The sequence below is a fragment of the Sorex araneus genome, chromosome 2 (assembly GCF_027595985.1).
Source record: "Sorex araneus isolate mSorAra2 chromosome 2, mSorAra2.pri, whole genome shotgun sequence".
Classification (NCBI taxonomy): domain Eukaryota; kingdom Metazoa; phylum Chordata; class Mammalia; order Eulipotyphla; family Soricidae; genus Sorex; species Sorex araneus.
The window spans coordinates 4,636,069-4,655,130 of record NC_073303.1 but is presented as its reverse complement, the minus strand read 5'-3'; the positions used below and the strand labels follow the sequence as shown (position 1 = coordinate 4,655,130).

The 19,062-nt window shown below is 38.8% G+C and overlaps 2 protein-coding genes across 2 annotated transcripts; one reads left to right on the top strand and one right to left on the bottom strand.

Moving 5' to 3' along the window:
* Positions 1-6,896: 6,896 nt before the first annotated feature.
* LOC129402306 (olfactory receptor 2G3-like) lies at positions 6,897-8,739 on the top strand. The gene is made up of 2 exons (XM_055128289.1): positions 6,897-7,811; positions 8,668-8,739. Exons 1-2 carry the CDS (start codon positions 6,897-6,899, stop codon positions 8,737-8,739), a joined length of 987 nt encoding a protein of 328 aa, XP_054984264.1.
* A 7,195-nt stretch (positions 8,740-15,934) lies between these two features.
* On the bottom strand, positions 15,935-16,867 carry LOC101540279 (olfactory receptor 2G3-like). The gene has a single exon (XM_004622105.2). The coding sequence runs from the start codon at positions 16,865-16,867 to the stop codon at positions 15,935-15,937; it is 933 nt and encodes a 310-aa protein (XP_004622162.2).
* Between the last annotated feature and the right edge of the window lie 2,195 nt (positions 16,868-19,062).

The following is a 19,062-nucleotide window of genomic DNA, read 5'->3' as shown; positions in this document are numbered from 1 at the left end:
GTATGAGAATTCATGTTATATAAAGTTCTAAAACCCACATACTCCTAATTCTGTTCAACAATCAAATACTAAAATTTCCCAAGTTTATATTGTAGCTTTCATTTCTAAAAGTCACACTTCCTTTATGCTTTTACAAAAAAAGTTTACTTCAACCTTTTCCTTTTATGAACATTTGAGAAAGTGAGATAAATCTTTTCTCTAAGCATTCCATTTTGACAATCAAAGTTTCTAGAACTCTCAAAAAAATTATATCACATTAAAATATATATTATTTCCATGATTTCCAGAAAATAACATAACTTAGATACTTTAAAAAGTTTTTAAAATCCAGCTTAAAATTCAATTGCTTCTAAAGTATTATCTTCCAAAATATTCATTTACATTTCCCAAAGCACAGAAATTTTTGAATTACCCATTCTCTAATTAGGCATCAAGTTTCAAAATCACTTGATGTAATGAAATATTAACTTAAGCAATAACAGAAGCAGAAACAAAAATCAGAAATAAATTTGTTACTTTTATGAGTACTAACAGCATACGTGTGGATCTTCAGAGTGAATGATTTATAAGAGATTTATTTAAAAATTCATATATCTAATTATTCCCCTTGTATATTTTATCTATAGTACACGTACTTCAAAATTTATTGTTTAGCATGGAGTTGTATGCTGTACTGAATAGAATATTCTCTGAAATTTTTCAAAGACAAGAATTCTAAAAAAAGGCTTTGAGGAACACCTTTACTTCTACTCTTACATAAGTGCTAACTTCCTAGCCTGATTATGTTGAAAATAGTTCTACATTCTCTCCTCTTTCTCTCATTTGTAAGTAGACCAACCTATAGACTGGACATGGAAATATGAGGTCATTTCTAATCTCTTCACAACCTGAATCGAAGATATAAGGTTTGAAGACTCTATTAAAATAATCTGAGAATAAATGAAATTACCAATTAATTTATTAATTTTGTCATATTAACTTAAAATATTTATAATAATATTAGTTTACCCTAAACTATATTAAATTTTAATTGGAATAAAATTTGAAGTTGCTCCTCTACAGTCAAGTACACATGCATACTGATGTGTCTGTAGGCTGAAGGGTGGTGACATGGCACCTAATAAGTAGAAGAATAGAAATTCATGTTTGTACATAAGGTATCTATATCTATCTACCTACATGTTAAGCCCAAAACATAATAGCAAAATACATCATTCCAAATCCGGAAATATGAACAGAAATGATCATGGGCTATTTGAGAAAGAAGACCTGGCCAGGAAAAGAGCAGCTTTGCAAAAAGTTCAAGTGCATTTTCCCCATACATTTTTCTGGTTATTCCTGATGTGTGAACATGGCTATGCTTAACAAAGATGCATCGAGGTTAGACTTCTCAAAGGGCTCCTGAGAAGTAGCTATAGCTGAGACTTTGTGACTCATTACAGTAGTTGAGTCGGTCAATGCAAGTGGAGGCAAAACCAGAGAGAAAAAGATCCAGAGATGGGAGAAGAGAGCTTACTTACTTATATAAGTCATCCCCTTCTATCTTTTATCTTCACTATCATACAGAAAAGAAGAAATTGTGACCTGACTTTAACATATTAGAATTTCTTCCTTGAAGTGAATATCACTGTCCAATATCTATAGCCTGGGTGAAAGTAAATATTTCTTAACCAACAATCCCTAGATAAAAATGAAATTAGAGAAAATTAAAAGAACATAGGATATGGAGTCTCTTAATACCCTGAGGATTGTATCTCATATTATCTTTTTTAATTACTGTGGAGCTGTACACTGTCCAGAGCTGGGTTTTCTCAGGAGAAGTTTAAATGAAGGCATTTTCCAAGTAAACTTTTGCTTTGTCCCCTGCCAGGAAATTTTATAGAAAAAGTCTCTCATCCATACTCAAACCTTTTAATGGTGGTGGTAAAGTCTAATGGTGGTGGGATTAGTGTTGGAATATTAAATGTAATGCATTATTATGGAAAACCTTATAAAAATAAAATATGAATAAATGTAAATGTTAGTATATTCTTTCTCATGTGAAAAGGTAAAGGGGTACAGGGAAGCAATATATTTGCTATTCAAAATTATGAATATAATCATATAAGCAACACAAGTTCTGCTTTAATTACAGGTCTGTTCAGTAGTAAGCATAGGACCATGATGTGGTTCTGAGGTAGAGCACTTGACTTCCATTTGTGAGGCCTAGGTTTGATTTCTGGCATTGAAAAAATAATAAATATAAATAGTTTTCATGTCAATAGATGGTAAGCACATTAATTTAAATAAGTTTTGTCTTATTGATCATTAAATTTGTTTACAATTTTAACTTCAATTATTAATTTCTGCAATTATATTTATAATGATATATTTGGTTTAAATTTTTCTCCAATAATTATATACTTAATTTAAGGATGATAGTTCTTCTGATTTGTAGATGTGACAAAGGGCTAATATCCCAGATTCATAAAGCACTTGCATAATGAACAAAACTGCAGAAATTCCATCAAAAATGGGGAGAACTGAATAAACATTTTCTCAAAGAAGACAAACAGACATCCAACAGGTACATAAAAATGCAATCTTCATGACAAATTAAATCAATAATGAGATATTGCCTCACATCAGTGAGACTGAAAGGCATCAAAAGAGCAAAAACAACCAGTGTTGGGGTGAGGTGGGGGGATGTCATTCCTACCCACCATCAGTAGGAATGCAGATGACCTCGGCCTCTATGAAAACCATCAGGGAGACTTCTCATAAGAACAGGTAGCGCCCTCAGCAAATACCCCCAAAACGAACCATGCAATTTGCTGCAGCTTGGATGGAATTGGAGGGCATCAACTTAAGCAAAATACATCAGAGGTAGAAGGACAAATGCAACATGACCAGACTCATCTGTGTGTAGAAGAGATTCAATGGGGGTGCGTGCCAAATGATAACAGACCTTCTCCCTGGACCTGGACTGCAGAATTGAGAACAGGAAGCAGGAAGTGGTTGCTGGGGTTGAGAGAGTAAACTGGAAGTAACATGAGGACATTGGTGTAGAGTATGCCAGCTGTTTTAGGGATAAATGCAGAAAACCATTGCATATTTTAAGATGATGTGGCAATTCTGCATCTTTGGCTTAATTCCGTTATGATGTGAAGGCTGTTTTAAATTCATTTCTAAAAGTATCCTAGAGTTTGCAGTATTTCTCTTCCTTTTATACAAAATATCAGTCTTACCCCATTGTGTATAACTTTTCAGGAATCCCCAATACGTATAATCCCCAATTACACCTTCCCAATATATGCTATTTCCCTACAGCCACTTCTTAACTCTTCAATCACTGGGTATTCATTTCAGGAAACTTCATACCAATATAAACATCTCTAAACTCATATATACAAAAAGAATTTATAACAATAACGGTTACATTTAACGTCATAATGAGGGCTGGAGTGATAGCACAGCGGGTAGGGCATTTGCCCTTGAACATGGCTGGCCCAGCTTTGATTCCCAGCATCCCATATGGTCCCCTGAGTACCGACAGTGGTAATTTCTGAATGCAGAGCCAGGAGTGATCCCTGTGCACGGCCAGGTGTGACCCCCCCCCCAAAAAAAAGCAAAAAAAAATCCCAACGAACTATTTTTAACATTTGAATAGCTTATTTGAAAAAATAGTTTAACCTACTGGCTTTTGACATCTAGTGAAATTGTTTTGAGTAGAACCAAACCATGTTCTCACTGCCTACTATTTTAATTCCTTTCCCTGACTCTTATTCCATAGCAGATAACAAATACCTCGCATGGTCAAGTAAAGGTATCTGTTAAGAATACCTTTGTGGCCAGGTATATTGCCCCCTAGATGGGAGCCTGTCTCAAGAGCTGGGGGAGAAGGCAGCTGGAATAAAGATGGGATCAGTCAGACAATGATGGTTGGAGGAATGTCTCGGGATGGGAGATGAGTGCTGAAAGTTAAAGGACCAAACGTGATAACCTCTCAGCATCTGTATTGCAAACCATAATGCCCCCAAATAGAAAGAGAGTATGGGGGAAATTTTCTGCCATGGAGGCAGGGCCAGGCTTGGAAATGAGAGGGGGGATACTAGAGACATTGGTGGTGGAGAATTTGCACTAATGGAGAGTTGGGAGTCTGATCATTGTATGATTGAAAGTTAAACATGAAAGTTTTACAAGTTTATCTCATGGTGATTCAATAAAAAATAGAATACCTCTGCAAAAAAATATGTGTGTGCATACATGTGGGTCTAATAGCAATTTATGGTGATAACAATCTATTGTCTTCCCATGGAAGTACATACCTCTGTGTCTCTGCTCTCTCTAGAGACCCATCTCCCTCCCTAATATAGCAGCAGGAAGTAGCCTGAGAAAAGCTCCAGAGATGTCTACTGCTGAGCGAACAAGCTCACCACCACTGATCTCCCATCTAAAGACAGCTTGAGCATGTTGAGGATTTTGCAGGAGAGCATGAGGTTGCAGATTGCCCATCAGGTGCTTTGTCTGCTGTCTATCGGTCAAGGAACTACCATTGTGAATGAAGCAACAACCTCAGTGCCTGGTTTGTTATCTTTCCTCGTGTTTGGGCAGGAAGTGTTTGTGGGAAAGGGTGGGGAGAAGAACATGTATTTTAAAAGTTGAGGCAATCCGAGGTTATTTCTTTTAGGAGACAATTTTTATATATAATTACTATGTCATTGCCTAAAATGCTCACTCTCTTTACAGGCATAAATTCCTTATCTCAACTTGGTTAAATGGTGTGTTAAAGGAGTAGAGAAAATTTTCAGTGTGATGTTTCATTGTAGAATGTTGGTTATCTTGGAATATAAAGCCACAAGGGAAAATTGATAATATAGATTCATCAAGCAAAGTGAGGCCACTCATTGTCTTTCTTTAGTAGATATCCAATTTTTCAACAGCATGCTTTTACTCTTTTCTGTGTAGTATAGTAAATTTATCCAGATAAAGTCAATGTATTCAAATATTTATCTAAATATCAATGCTTTTCATGTTTTATTTTGGTACATCAACATCTATCAATGCATTGAAATATTTTATTTTAGCACATCAATGTTTTCAAATATCTAACTTTATAAATGCATTCAAATGTTTTTTATAATAAAGCAGAATTTTATTTTGTGTTTAATTAATTTGATCAAATATATGCTTACTTCAGGCTACAGTATTTCACCAGTAATTGAAAATACACTTAACACTGATCGAAGCTATATAGAGTTACAAACTTGTTTGGGGTTTTCACATCCGTCATAACGCTTGAAACTATCAAAACAGGTAACTTCTCAACTTGAATTAAACAAATTTTAGGAAAAAAATTTTTTTAATTTAACTTATTATTTTTTTATTAGTGAATCACCATGAGGGTACAGTTACAGATTTACATATTTTTGTGCTTGTGTTTCAGTCATACAATGCTCAAGAACCCATTCCTCCACTCAATATCTTGTTTTACCATGAAAATACTCTGCCAGAAACATACATGTTAAACAATGTGATCACGATGGTTGTTTACCATCTTTTTAGTTGTTAAAAAATAGAGGAATCCTTTCCAAATCATCTAACAGTTAAACCTTAGCAAAAGTACACCCAATTATTGCCAAGAAAGAGAAAAATAAAACCACTTACCCTCTTAAGCTATAAAGTGTACCTCAGACTTATTAGTCTGGTGCCTTTCTTTTTTTTTTTTTAATTTTTTATTGAGTCACCATGTGGAAAGTTACAAAGTTTTCAGGTTTAAATCTCAGTTATACAATGCTCGAATACCCATCCCTTCACCAGTGCTCATATTCCACCACCAAGAATCTTTTTTTAGCCAAACACAGTAAACTCAGGGATTACTTGAAACTCTGGTGGTGCTTAGGAAACTATAAGCAGATGCAGTAATAAGGATTGAACTGTGGTGACCACCTGAATGCACCTTACCCTTATTAGCTGTCTAGTCACTTGTCTAGGACTCTAGAAAAAGAATTTTATTCTCTAGTCAAAATGTTTAAAGATATGTAAGAAACATCTATTCAGAGTGTTTTTTTTGAAGGGCATTATTTAGGTTTTTCATCTTAAGATAATCAACCTATTACAGTCATATTGTGAACTCCAAAAATGACAATCCAGAAATATAAACTTTCATACATTTATTTCTGAACCCTTGCAATGAATAATTTTAATGACACATGATAAATAAATTAAAACATCAGTGGATTGTGTTAGGATGTGATTGCCACAAAGGCATGTGGAAGTAGTTGCCCCAGGATTTGCTTATCTAACCGTAACTATACATATAGCAGAGCAAAAATTAAAACAGGGAAATCAAATAAGTTTCCTTAACTGTTATCAGTTTGTAGCCACATTTCTGGGAGTTACTTGCTTCAAACAAAAACAAATAACAGCATATAACTGTACCTAACTATATTTCTTTAGAAAATCATAATTAACCTAATTTTTCTCTGTGTTTCCTGTTGTGTATAACTGATTCTTGTTCACTTACATTATTTAATGTTAACTTTTATATCTATGATTTAAATAGCAATATACCAATCATGTTATTTTTTTAATTTTCTTTCTTTTGGCAGTGTGCCCATTGAGGGACTATGTATTTTATCATCAAAGTTTGCTATGTATATTAAGTCTATCTTGGTATACTGATTTAATATATTTTCTAAATTCTAATGATTCCACTTCAACACACTTGCTATTTATCACACTTGCTATTTAGGGACTGCACATTGGTCTCTTTTTTGATAGCAGTTTATCTCATTTCATTTTTTGAATTATTTCATCCTTCTGTTCAGCTTAGTATTTCCATTGGATAGGATATCTGATTTTATTTCCACAGGCAGAAAACAGGAATGATCAAAACAGGTGATTCATCAGAAGCCATGAAAGAAACAAATTTTAGCCAGCCAGCAGAATTTATCTTACTAGGCTTCTCTGACCAGCCCCAGCTGGAGCTGGTTCTCCTCCTGGTCATCTCTGTCATATACATCATGACCCTACTGGGGAACACAGCTATCATATTGGTTTCACATTTGAACCCCAAACTCCACACGCCCATGTATTTCTTCCTCTCCAATCTCTCCTTCCTGGACCTCTGTTTCACTACCAGTATTGTCCCACAGATGCTCTGGAACCTCAGGGGTCCCAAGAAGACCATCACCTACACGGGCTGTGTGGTGCAGCTCTACATCTCCCTGGGGCTGGGCTCCACAGAGTGTGTCCTCCTGACCGTGATGGCCTATGACCGCTTCAATGCCATCTGCCGGCCCCTCCACTATGGAGTCATCATGCACCCCAGGCTTCTCCAGCAACTCGCAGCAGTGGCCTGGATCAGTGGTTTTGTGGAATCCACAGTTCAGACCATCCTAGTTTTCCAGCTGCCCTTCTGTGGCCACAACAGGGTGGATGATTTCATGTGTGAGGAACCTGCACTGATTAAAATTGCCTGTGGCAACACAGCCTTCCTGGAACATGAGCTCTCTGTAGCTAGCGTCCTGTACGTGGTCATACCTCTGGGGCTTATCCTGGTCTCCTATGGCTGCATCGTTAGAAGTGTGCTCAAGATACAATCCGCTGAGGGCAGGAAGAAAGCGTTTGGTACCTGTGGGTCCCATCTAATTGTTGTCATCTTGTTTTTCGGGACTATAATTTGTGTCTACATTCAGCCCAAGAGTAAGTACACACAGAATCACACTAAATTCCTCACCCTCTTTTACACTGTAGTGACACCGTCATTTAATCCTCTGATCTACACCTTGAGGAACAAAGAGTTTAAGTCAGCCTTAAAACGGCTGCTGGTCAGAGACCCCCCCTAGGCTGAAGTGAAAAATCACTTCATGCTGACACCAAAACATTAAGAACTTTTAAGCTTTGTCATGGTTTCTCTTATTCAAAGGACTATCACTAAATCTCAATAAAATAAGAAGAAAGTTTCCTTTCAATGATATCTGAAGTCGTTAACTTGAAATCTTAGTCTCCTGGGGCATAAGGATAGAGACTCTTTTATAAAGATACAGTAAATAAATAAATCCTATCACTGTCACTGTTATCCTGTTGCTCATCTATTTGCTCGAGTGGGCACCAGTAACATCTCTCTCCATTGTGAGACTTGTTACTGTTTTTGGCATTTCCAATATGCCACGGGTAGCTTGCCAGGCTCTGCCGTGGGGGAAAATTCTCTCGGTAGCTTGCCTGGCTCTCCATGAGGGCAGAGGAATTGAACAAAGGTCGGCTGCGTGCAAGGCAAATGCCCTATCCACTGTGCTGTATTTTGTAAAAATATATATGAATATCTGTGTATATGTATGTATGTATGTATGGACATCATGATATCCTGGAGTTAATGTCCTACAGATATTGTATAAATCCATTTTGTCATCATAGTAATGACTCTTCTGCCTCACGAAGTGAGAACTCAGATCATAGCATTGTATGAAGGTTTGGGTTGACCTGAGGATGTTTTTCCGTCCTCTCAGGCTCACAATCAATGATCCTGTGCACTAGGGTTCATTCATAGTTTCCGCTGGAAAACTCGTCATTACCTTCCAGTTTGTCTTCTTTGGAGAATTGTTGATTCCTTTTCATTCAGTATAGACATCTGGGATTAATTACACCCAAGGATATTTCTAAACTTCCCCTCTCATGGACAAAGAGGCCCAAGGGATATTGAGTCAACAACTGAATGTTTCTCTTATTCGATTCTTACCAGCATGGAAAAACCTTTGATTTCTCTTTATCAATACTTTAGACATGCACTCTAAGACAAATGGGGAAATAGGCCACATCCCGAGTACTCAGGGCTTCCTCCTGGCTATGCTCAGTGATGTCTCCTGGGTACTTGGAAAACCATATGCCATGCTATGGATTAAACTGAGGTCAGCTGCAAACAAGGCAAGCTCCTAACCCCCATGTTATCTCTCTGGCCCAGGAGGATTTTCTTATTAATTATAACAAAGAATTTTCATTTATCCACACTCCATTTTCTTGTGATATCTAGTTTATAACACTGCTAATGATCGAAAGTATATTTGCAACATCATTTCAATACCACATTCACCACCCGGTGCCCACTTCCCCTCATCAGTGTCCCAAGGACCCCTCCCATCCAACACTTCCTCTCCCTCCATTCAGGCAATAAATAAATGTTACTTCTGGGTCAGCAATTTCCATGCATGTAGAATAACCAAAATAATGTTGCGAGGTATTCATTTGAAGGCCATATTAGACAAAATACTTAAGAGCTGACTTATTTTTTCTATGTGTTTAGAATTTAGTGAAAGGTAGTTTCCGCTCTTGCTTGTGGTGGTATGACACCTGGTTTTGAGGACAGTGCCTTCCTAAGGCTCTTTCAGTGTGGGAACAGGGGAGCAGCCACCTCAGGGGTTTTTTCTTTTCATTGATTATGCCCTCCCCATCAAACCTGTCTCCACAACACGCATTCTCACCACCGTCCAAGTGTCACTGGGTACTCATCAATACAAAGTGCCTTTATTCCTACTGCCTGCTCCTCCTTTTCTCCCAGTCTTCTTCAAAGCAATCTGTTCTGCTCGAAATCACTAGTTCTTCCATCTTAGCCTCCAGAAACTCTCTTTTGTCTCCCTCAGTTCCTCCTAACCATTACTTTGGATTATATCATTTTGTGTAGAATTTAATTTCATGGTTTCACACCAGAAAAACATCTTTTTCTCCAACCTCAGATCCTTAATCAGCTATTTTACACAGCCTCTAAGTCTATCTACCTTACTGATTATGAGGATGAAATTGAGAAATGTGGACTGAAATCGAAAACAGGTGACTTGACTTTTTAGTCAATAAAAAATTAATACAATTGTTAAAATCAAAGGTGCCATCCTACATTTATTTATATATATAGACGTGTGTGTGTGTGTGTGTGTGTGTGTGTGTGTGTCCAACTGAAAATCTGTGATTTGATTTCTATCCTCCATAGTTGATGGCCTCAGCCTGAACAGGTTCAGGACATTCTTCAGTTGGAAAGTAATTTTGTTAACTTAAGTTACATCACTGTCACTGTCATCCCATTGCTTATCAATTTGTTCGAGCGGGCACCAGTAACATCTCTCATTGAGAGACTTATTGTTACTGTTTTTGGCATATCCAATATGCACAGGTAGCTTGCCAGGCTCTGCCGCGAGGCTCCATATTCTCAGTAGCTTGCTGAGCTCTCCGAGAGGGCGGAGGAATCGAACTCGGGTCATCAACCGCGTGAAAGGCGAACACCCAACCACTGTGCTATGGCTCCAGCCCTTAAGATACATCATTGTAATTTAATGTCTTCCTCTAAACTAGTACTCTTGCTAGGACATGGCTCAAAGAGCTGGACTATATACATTGCATGAGAGTGCCCCAGGTTAAACCCAGGTACTGCATCGACCCCCCAGCACTGTCTGCAGTACCTCCAAGCACCACACCGGGAGTAGCCCCCACAAACTCTCAGATGTGGCCCCCAAAAAATCAAAATGAATAAGTGAAAAGTTCTTCACGGTATTCAATAAATATAATCTTTACTATCAATTTCTCAAATGTAAAACATTGAATATACTTTGTCTCTTCCTTTATTTTATGCCGACTGTAACAAATTATTTTAATTGTTGCATAAATCACAAAACATATTGCCTAGAATGACAAAAGCTAGTTGTGGGGAATTCTCAGGTGTTCTAATACTTCAAAGTGATAATCATACAGTTTTGCAAAAATTTTAGATAAATTATTTAAGAATAAATTTTATATGCTTATCTATGGTTTGGGCTGGAGTGATAGCACAGTGGTTGGGGGTTCGCCTTTCATGCATTCGACCCGTTTTCAATTCCTCTGCCCTTCTCTGAGAGCCAGGCAAGCTACTGAGAGTATTGCACCCGCATGGCAGAGCCTGGCAAGCTACCCGTGGAGTATTTGATATGCCAAAAACAGTAACATTAAGTCTCACAATGAGAGATGTTACTGGAGCCCGCTCGAACAAATTGAGGAGCAACGGGATGACAGTGACAGTGACAGTGACCTATGGTTTTGCCTATCATATATTTGTACTAGTTTTCATCTGAAAAATGTTATTCAAGAGCATAGACTGTATGTTTATGTCATACAAATTTACTTTAATTAAATCTTAATGTGATAAATGAGTAAGAGATTATAATAATGTGAAAGTGGTGACTGAAAATAATAGAAACATTTTGCCATTACAAAGCTATATAAAAGAAAACTCAAAAATATGGGAAATTATACAGGTGAGTAACATATCACACCAAGATAGCTTTTAAAACTTTGCCAACCAAGACTTCACTGGATATTGCTATGCCATGTGACCTAGATTATGGTTTTGGAGGTTGACTATTTGAGTGTGAGTTGTACTGCATAGTGTAACAACAAGTCTCACAATGGAGATGTTACTGGTGCCCGCTCAAACAAATCAATGAGCAACAGGATGACAATGACAGTGACAGTGACAGTTACTTAGACTTGTGTGAGAACTATGTTTTCCCCTAGACTCTGGGAGTGGGAAATTACAGATAGTAAAATAAGAAGTAAATTTAATTGTTACAATCATTAGATTTTGTTGGGTCAAAATAATTAAATCAGACCAGAATACTATTGGATTGTCTATTGCATGTTTAAATTAAAATTTAAAAAAAGTGTTTGGTCAGCTGTCGAAATCAGAACTCATGATTATCACAAATGGAACTGTATGGTATTAATAGTGACAAGTGATTACCCTCATGGGTCATACCTGGGAAACATGTATATTTTGCCATTAGAGTCACTTGGTTTAATGTCCTGATTATTAGTAATATCAACATTTCACTGATGACAGTTGATATGTTTGATATGCTGAGTTTTTACCACATAGCTTATATTTCCAAATACAGAACAAATATTTTGAAGTTCTCACTTTAGACAGAGAAAAACCTGTGAGTTTGAGATGTTAGGAATTTACCCTGAATGATAGAGTTAATAAATAAATTGTGGGGACATGATCTAGGCTCTTAAGCTCTGTTACCACCATGGAAAGGGTGACACACATAAAATAAGTGTGCTGCACTTTTCATACTTAAGCAGAGAAAACAAATCACATTTTTCCATATATTTCAAGTCAAAAGAGGATTAAATTACTTTCCCATGTTTTGGGGTGACTACAACTTTACCCATATATAAAAGTAAATGTGTAACTACTCTGGAGACTTTGTATAAGAGATAATTAAATTTAATAAGGGTAAATTAGATTCAATTAGGAGAATCTTATGTCAGAATATTACAAGATCAAAATACAATTATTGATATTCCTGACTATCTCTTGTTTTACACATATATCTCTTCTCATGTTCACTCATACATAAATTTGAATATAAAAATGCTAAATTTTTATGAAGTTCAAAAAGAAAGTTATGGAGTAAAAGATCTAAGTCAACCTCTTCACTGTACCCCAAAGAGCAAAATAAAATCTTTATATTATGATAAACAGGACATTTTTCTTGGAGATAGTTGTTTTTCGGGACTGTTAGAGTAAATTAGAGAAGAGAAAAAAAATGTAAGCAGAAGAGCAAGTAATAGGTAAGTGCCTTTTACAAAATGAAGCAAAAAACAGAATGGAAATGGAAGGGGGATAGGAAGAAAAGAGAGAGGAAAGAATAGAAACTAGAGATGATGAGAAAAAAAATTCTAGCTAACAGCACTGTCACACCATGTTCATCAATTTGCTCAAGCAGACACCGATAATGTCTCCATTGTGAGACTTTTTGTTACTGTTTTTGGCATATCAAATACGCCATGGGGAGCTTGCCAGGCTCTGGTATGAGGGGGAATACTCTCAGTAGCTTGTTGGGCTCTCCTAGAGAGAGAGAGAGAGGAATCGAACCTGGGTCAGCCTCATGCAAGGAAAACACCCAACCTGCTATACTATCGCTCCAGCCGAGAAAGGAAATTCTGAAGGAAAAACAGAAATTGGGAAAGGACAAGATAAATGTTAAGAATAATAGAATAATTAAAAGGTGTGAGGGAAATATTGCCTTCAGTGGGGGTCCTTAAGTATCTGAGAAAGAGACCAGAGCAGTCTGACTGCTCTGTAACCAAGAACATGCAAGCAGCAGGGATAGAGAAGGGACCACTAAGTCAATGATGGCTGGAGGGATGCCTCCAGATGGGAGATGTGTGCTGAACGTAGACCAAGGACCAAACTTGATGGCCTCTCAGTATCTGTATTGCAAATCATAATGCCCAAAAGGAGAGAAAAAGAGAGTAAGAAGGAAATTGTCTGCCATAGAGACAGAGGGAGGGGTGCAACGGGGGAGAGGGAGGGATATTGGGGACATTAGTGGTTGAAAATGTACCTCGGTGGGTGGAGGGAAGAAAAAAAAAGAAGAAGCAAGCTTGCAGGCCATGCAAGTCACATTTGTGAAGGCCCTGAAAGGTACATACATTCCTCATGCATTCGTTTTGAGTCCGAGATCCCACAAGCTGTCTCAGGTGGTTTTGCTGTGGTGGATTCACCTTAATATCGGATCACTCCGTGTGCACCGCTGCATTTCTCACGAATCTGAGCTTCTGAGAAACAGTCTTCCGACACACGTTTATTCCTTATTCCTCGGGGTGCAAATTGGAGAGTTGAGGGTTGGGGTCATCACATTGTAGAAGAGGGAAATAAATGTGCCATTCGTCTGGGCATAGACAGCTAGGACGGTTCTGATGGTTCCGGGTCGACAGCATGCAAGACAAACGCCCTACCTGCTGTGCTATTGCTTCAGCCCCCACCATCTTTTAACAGTAGTTAAACCTATTATGTATATAATAGGTGTATAATTTCACAACTATTCATAATATATGTTGCTATGGCATACCCAGCGCCGCTTTATTAATGATGTTGATTTAATGAGGTATGCGGGACAAACCTCTTTGCCCTCTTGATGTGCAGTGCTTGAGAAGCTCCCCAGCTTTCTGTCTTGCATGTTCAAAAAGGAGTCTTTGGCTCTGAATAGAGAGAATAAGCATCAGGAAAGGAGGGGTCTTCGGTGGGATTTTTTAAAAGTTACCTCAGTCTACATCAAAGTCACTATAATTTTCACTTTTTAAAACTTGGGGCTGGAGCGATAGTACAGTAAGGCATTTGCCTTGCAAGCGGGTGACCCGGGTTCGATTCCCAGGATCCCACATGGTCCCTTGAGCACCACCAGGAAGAATTCCTGAGTGCAGAGCCAGAAGTAACCCCTGAGCATTGCCGAGTGTAACCCAAAAAATATGAAAAAAAAACCTAAGAAATGGAGGAAGTGAGTTAAGGAAAGAAGACAGATTCTATGGGATATTGAGAAGGAGGAAGAAAGCAAAAATGAACTTTTGATCTATCATGGGAAACTGATGTACACTCATACTCTTCACTAAAAGAAGAAAATCCAGTCCTGGGAGTTCTACAAAGATTACACTTTGACTTTCTCTTCTCCAGTCTCAGCAAAAACATTTATCTTACATTTTTCCAGGAATCTTCCAAAGATATTCTATTTTCTTCTTTTCTTGCCTCTATTAAGTATCTAAATTTTTCACTCTTAGTTTTACCTCCTCTCTCATGTTTTATTTAATTTTATCTATCTGTGACTTTTTGTTCTCATAATAAAATAAACTACAATTTCACAAATCTTTGAAGAATACATGTTTTAATTCTTTACTTCCACTTAGTGTTCTGCATTTTCCTGTTCAGTCACAAAATGTTGCAAACAATACGAGCCCTCACTTATTGCCAGCAAGTTCTTGGAAACAGAAATTTTATGTAAGAGTTTGTATTAAAAATTGTATTTTGATAATTCTAATTTTTCAAAATAAATTATTCAAAATAAATCCCATATCAGCCAAGTTTTCTGTTTATCATGTGACAACAAAGTGAAGTTGAAAATAGGGAAGTTGAACATAGGAAAGTTACAGGAAAAACTTCTGTACTTTTTTAATGGACAGTTGTTACCAAAACTTGGGCTTCCTTAACACTACAATGACCAGAAATTTAAAAAGTCACTGCTTCTGTATACAACATATTTTTTCTCTTTTTTATATTAAAATAGAATTTGCATAGTATTAAAAGATATAACCCTTAGTTCTTAATACAACCTATAACTGATCACACCAAAGATACTATTTTGCTTTATTTCAAAATAATACTAATTTTATCATTTCCCCTTTGTTCCTATCCCATCATTTTATTCCACCTAGAGTTAACCAATAAATTATACTTAACGCATATGCTTGTAAATAAATGAGTTTTTCCTTGAGAATTATTTTATTTAATTTTATTTTTTAATTTGATAAACTGTTTTTATTTAACCTTTTATTTTTAAAAAAATTATTTATGTTTTTAATTAGTGAATCACTGTGAGGGTACAGTTACAGACTTACACATTTTTGTGCTCATGTTTCCCTCATACAATGTTTGAGAACTCATCCCTCCACCAGTGCCCATTCTCCACCACCAATAAACCCAGTATCCCTCTCACCCCCCAATCCCATCGAAAAACTCATTTTTTTAATCTCTCAATTTCTTTTTTGGTTCACACACAACATAAACATTCATACAAAAGAAGTTCCATGACCTTCCAAGGTGAACATAAAAGTGTTTCCTTGAAGGGGGGTGCGCTGGAAGGATAGCCCAGTGGGTAGTGCATTTGCCTTGGACGCAGCTGACCAGGGTTGGATTCCCAGCATCCCATATGGTCTCCTGAGCACCGCCAGTAGCAATTCCTGAGCGTATGAGCCAGGAGTAACCCCTGCACATCGCCGGGTGTGACCCAAAAAGAAAAAAAAGTGTGTGTTTTTTTTCTTCAAAACCATGCTATTTACACTGTACCTACATATAGGAAAGTAATAAACGGGTATACTCTATATGCAGGAGCAATTGTCTGATGATATATCTAAAGTCACTTTCTAGTTAAGAAGGTCACTTTTCGTCTATTCTCAACAATCTCCTCAGAGCTCCCTTCACATCCTTATTCCTGAGAGTATATATGAGGGGGTTGAGGGTGGGAGTCACAACTCCATAGAAGAGTGTAAGGAACTTTCCGTCGACATAGCCATAGTACTTCTGTGGTTTGATGTATATGACCGAGCTGGTCCCAAAGAAGAAGGACACCACTAGTAGATGAGAGCCACAGGTCCCAAGAGCCTTGCGCCCAGCTTGGGCTGACTTAAGTTTTACCACTGCTTGCACAATGAGGCCATAGGAGAGCAGTATCAATAACATAGGAGTAAGGATGAGAACTAGTGTGGCCACAAAAAGCTGGACCTCATTTGCATGCGTGTTAACACATGACAACTTGACCATGGCAGGCACTTCACATACGAAGTGATCCAGACGGTGACGCCCACATCGAGGAAGCCGAAGGGTGATGGTGCCTTGGATGAGACTATTTCCTATTCCACTCACCCATGCCACTGCTGCGAGGGCCTTGCAGAAGGAGGGGTGCATGATGGTGGTGTAATTGAGAGGTTTGCACACGGCTACATAGCGATCAAATGCCATGATAGTGAGGAGGACACATTCCGTGGAACCCAGAGACAGGGACACATAGAGTTGGATGGCGCAGCCAGTCCAGGTGATGGTCTTGGATGGTCCCTTCAAATTCCACAGTAACTGAGGGAGAGCGCTGGTCGTGAAGCCCAGGTCAAGAAAGGAGAGGTTGGTGAGGAAGAAATACATGGGTGTCTGGAGTTTGGCATCCAGGCAGCAAACCAGGATGATAGCTGTGTTGCCAACTATTGTCAGAAGGTAGGAGACCAATATCACCACAAAAAGGATAAACTCCAATCGGGGCTGGTCTGAGAATCCGAGCAAGACAAGATATCCATCATCTGTTTCATTATTTTGTTCCATTGTTCTGTTGGAATAAAAAAAAGAAAAAATGAACAGAGGGAATTTTATCCGAAAAAAAAAATATTCTTTTTATATTATTTTTTGTCTCAATACGCACTAGATCCATTTCCTGATTTTTGATAATTATTATTGGATGGAGCGATAGCACAGTGGGTAGGGTGTTTGTCCTGCACGTGGCCGACCTGGGTTCGACTCGTCCAGTCCTCTCATAGAGGCTGGCAAGCTACCAAGACTATCCCGCCTGCATTGCAGAGCCTGGAAAGCTACCCGTGGCACATTGGATATGCCAACACAGTAACAACAAGTCTCATAATGGAGACACCACCGGTACCCGCTAGAGCAAATCCATGAACATCAGGACAGCAGTGATACAACAGTGCTACAGCGCTATCATTAAAGCTTCGGTTTGAGTTATGCAGTTTTGCTAGTTGTGTAAACACACAAAAAAGGAAGGGAGGGGCACCACACCGGGCACAGGGCAGCGGCGCTCTATCTCTCCCGCCGCCCGAGTTCAGTAGTCTCCAGCCGCTTCCCCCACCCCGGGAGGTTGATGACGATGATGAGGCAGGCGAAGGAAGGAACGAGGGCCAGGCTGGTTGGTCTCAGTTGCAGTTTATTCCAGTCTCCTCTCTATACACTCCCGTCTCTCTCTCTCTGCTTCTTCCTCCCCCATGCTATTTCATTCTCCTTCTCCAGATCTGGATCTCAATCTAGCTTCTCCAGATCTGGCCCTGGAACTGGCCCCTAGCCCACTGCTTCAGTATAGTTAAGTCCCCCAGCATGAGGAGCTGCGGCTAGACATAGGTGTGGTCACAATCAATAGGGGTAAAGTTCTTTCCCTCAGGGGATGCTTCTTCTAGGACAGATTCTCTTTCAGCAGGACACCCACCCAAGAGCGGAATCCCATGGGTGTGTTTCTCCTCTCCTTGTCCAACTAACATATAAGCATTCATAATATCAATCATTTTGTATGGACATAGCAAGAGATGCATTAAGCTTATAGAATTGCTCTCCTGGAGTCATCTCGATCTCAGACTACAGTGCTCAGGCCAGATCAGTCTTTCCTATCCCTAGCAGGGTCCTAGTCTCGTCATTACTTTTGGATCATGACAGCATTTGTCCATGACCAAGCTCTTAACTTATAGTTAAGCATCAGGCACTTTGGTCAGGCCCATCTCTATGCGAGGGTAGCACATAACTCACTAGTTGCCCTGGGTCCATCCCGTCCCTCGTCGGGACCCTGCTTTTGGGGGTGCTAGGAAGTAAGGGCAGCTGAGGCTTAAGTCGAGAAAGCAGATGCCCAGGAGTGAATAATATTTGAAGCTAATTAAATCCCATGTTACAAAATTGTATTAACAACTGTCTTTCTTTGTCTATACAAAAAGGACATTGCTTTAAAGTAAACTATTCAAAAGACATAAGGAGAGGAGAAAGGCAATATTAACTTACAATACAAATTAAATGTCCTAGAAAGGTCTGACCTTGCAAATTAACAAAGTCTCATTAGGGGAAAAGCTAATAAACTGGTTGGGGAAGAGAGCATAGAAGTGGTTACAGATAGACAAAGGAATGGGAGTGACTCGGGAGCACTTTGATGGGCGTGACCCGATATACCTAAGCTCCTTGTGGCAAGGAGAACAGGACATACCAATGTTGTCTTAAAATGTTTAGAGATTATTACCAGATAAACCCAAACTCTGTGGCAAGGGAGAAAGGACAAACCAATGACATCCTACAGCTAGTAGACAAGGAAGTAAAGGAATATACAGATGTGTGCTAATGCACATATGCTTTGATTAAAAACAACACTTAGATTTAAAAAAAGGTTTAAAATAATGTTTGGGTATCCCCCTATCTCCAGCAACTCAGCACTCAGACCCATATGCCGCCTCTGACTCGCGCCAAATAATCTCGTCACGGGCCACTATCCAGAGTCTCATGTCCTTCTCTCTCCCGGAAGGGAGCATAACATGACCCTCGCCATAACCGTGCTGCTGGACCCCGTGCCAGGCTGTTTCACTCAGGGAACCCAGGTGGGGGCAGGTGAGATCCCGTTCTCCCCCAAGGGACCCAGCCCAGCAGCTTCAAACCTCCAGAACTCAACTGCCACCTGCTCACGGCCACTCACCACATGCTTGTGCCCAGTCTCACCCACAGGTGAACCTACCCCTGGAAACTTCATGCCACACATTACC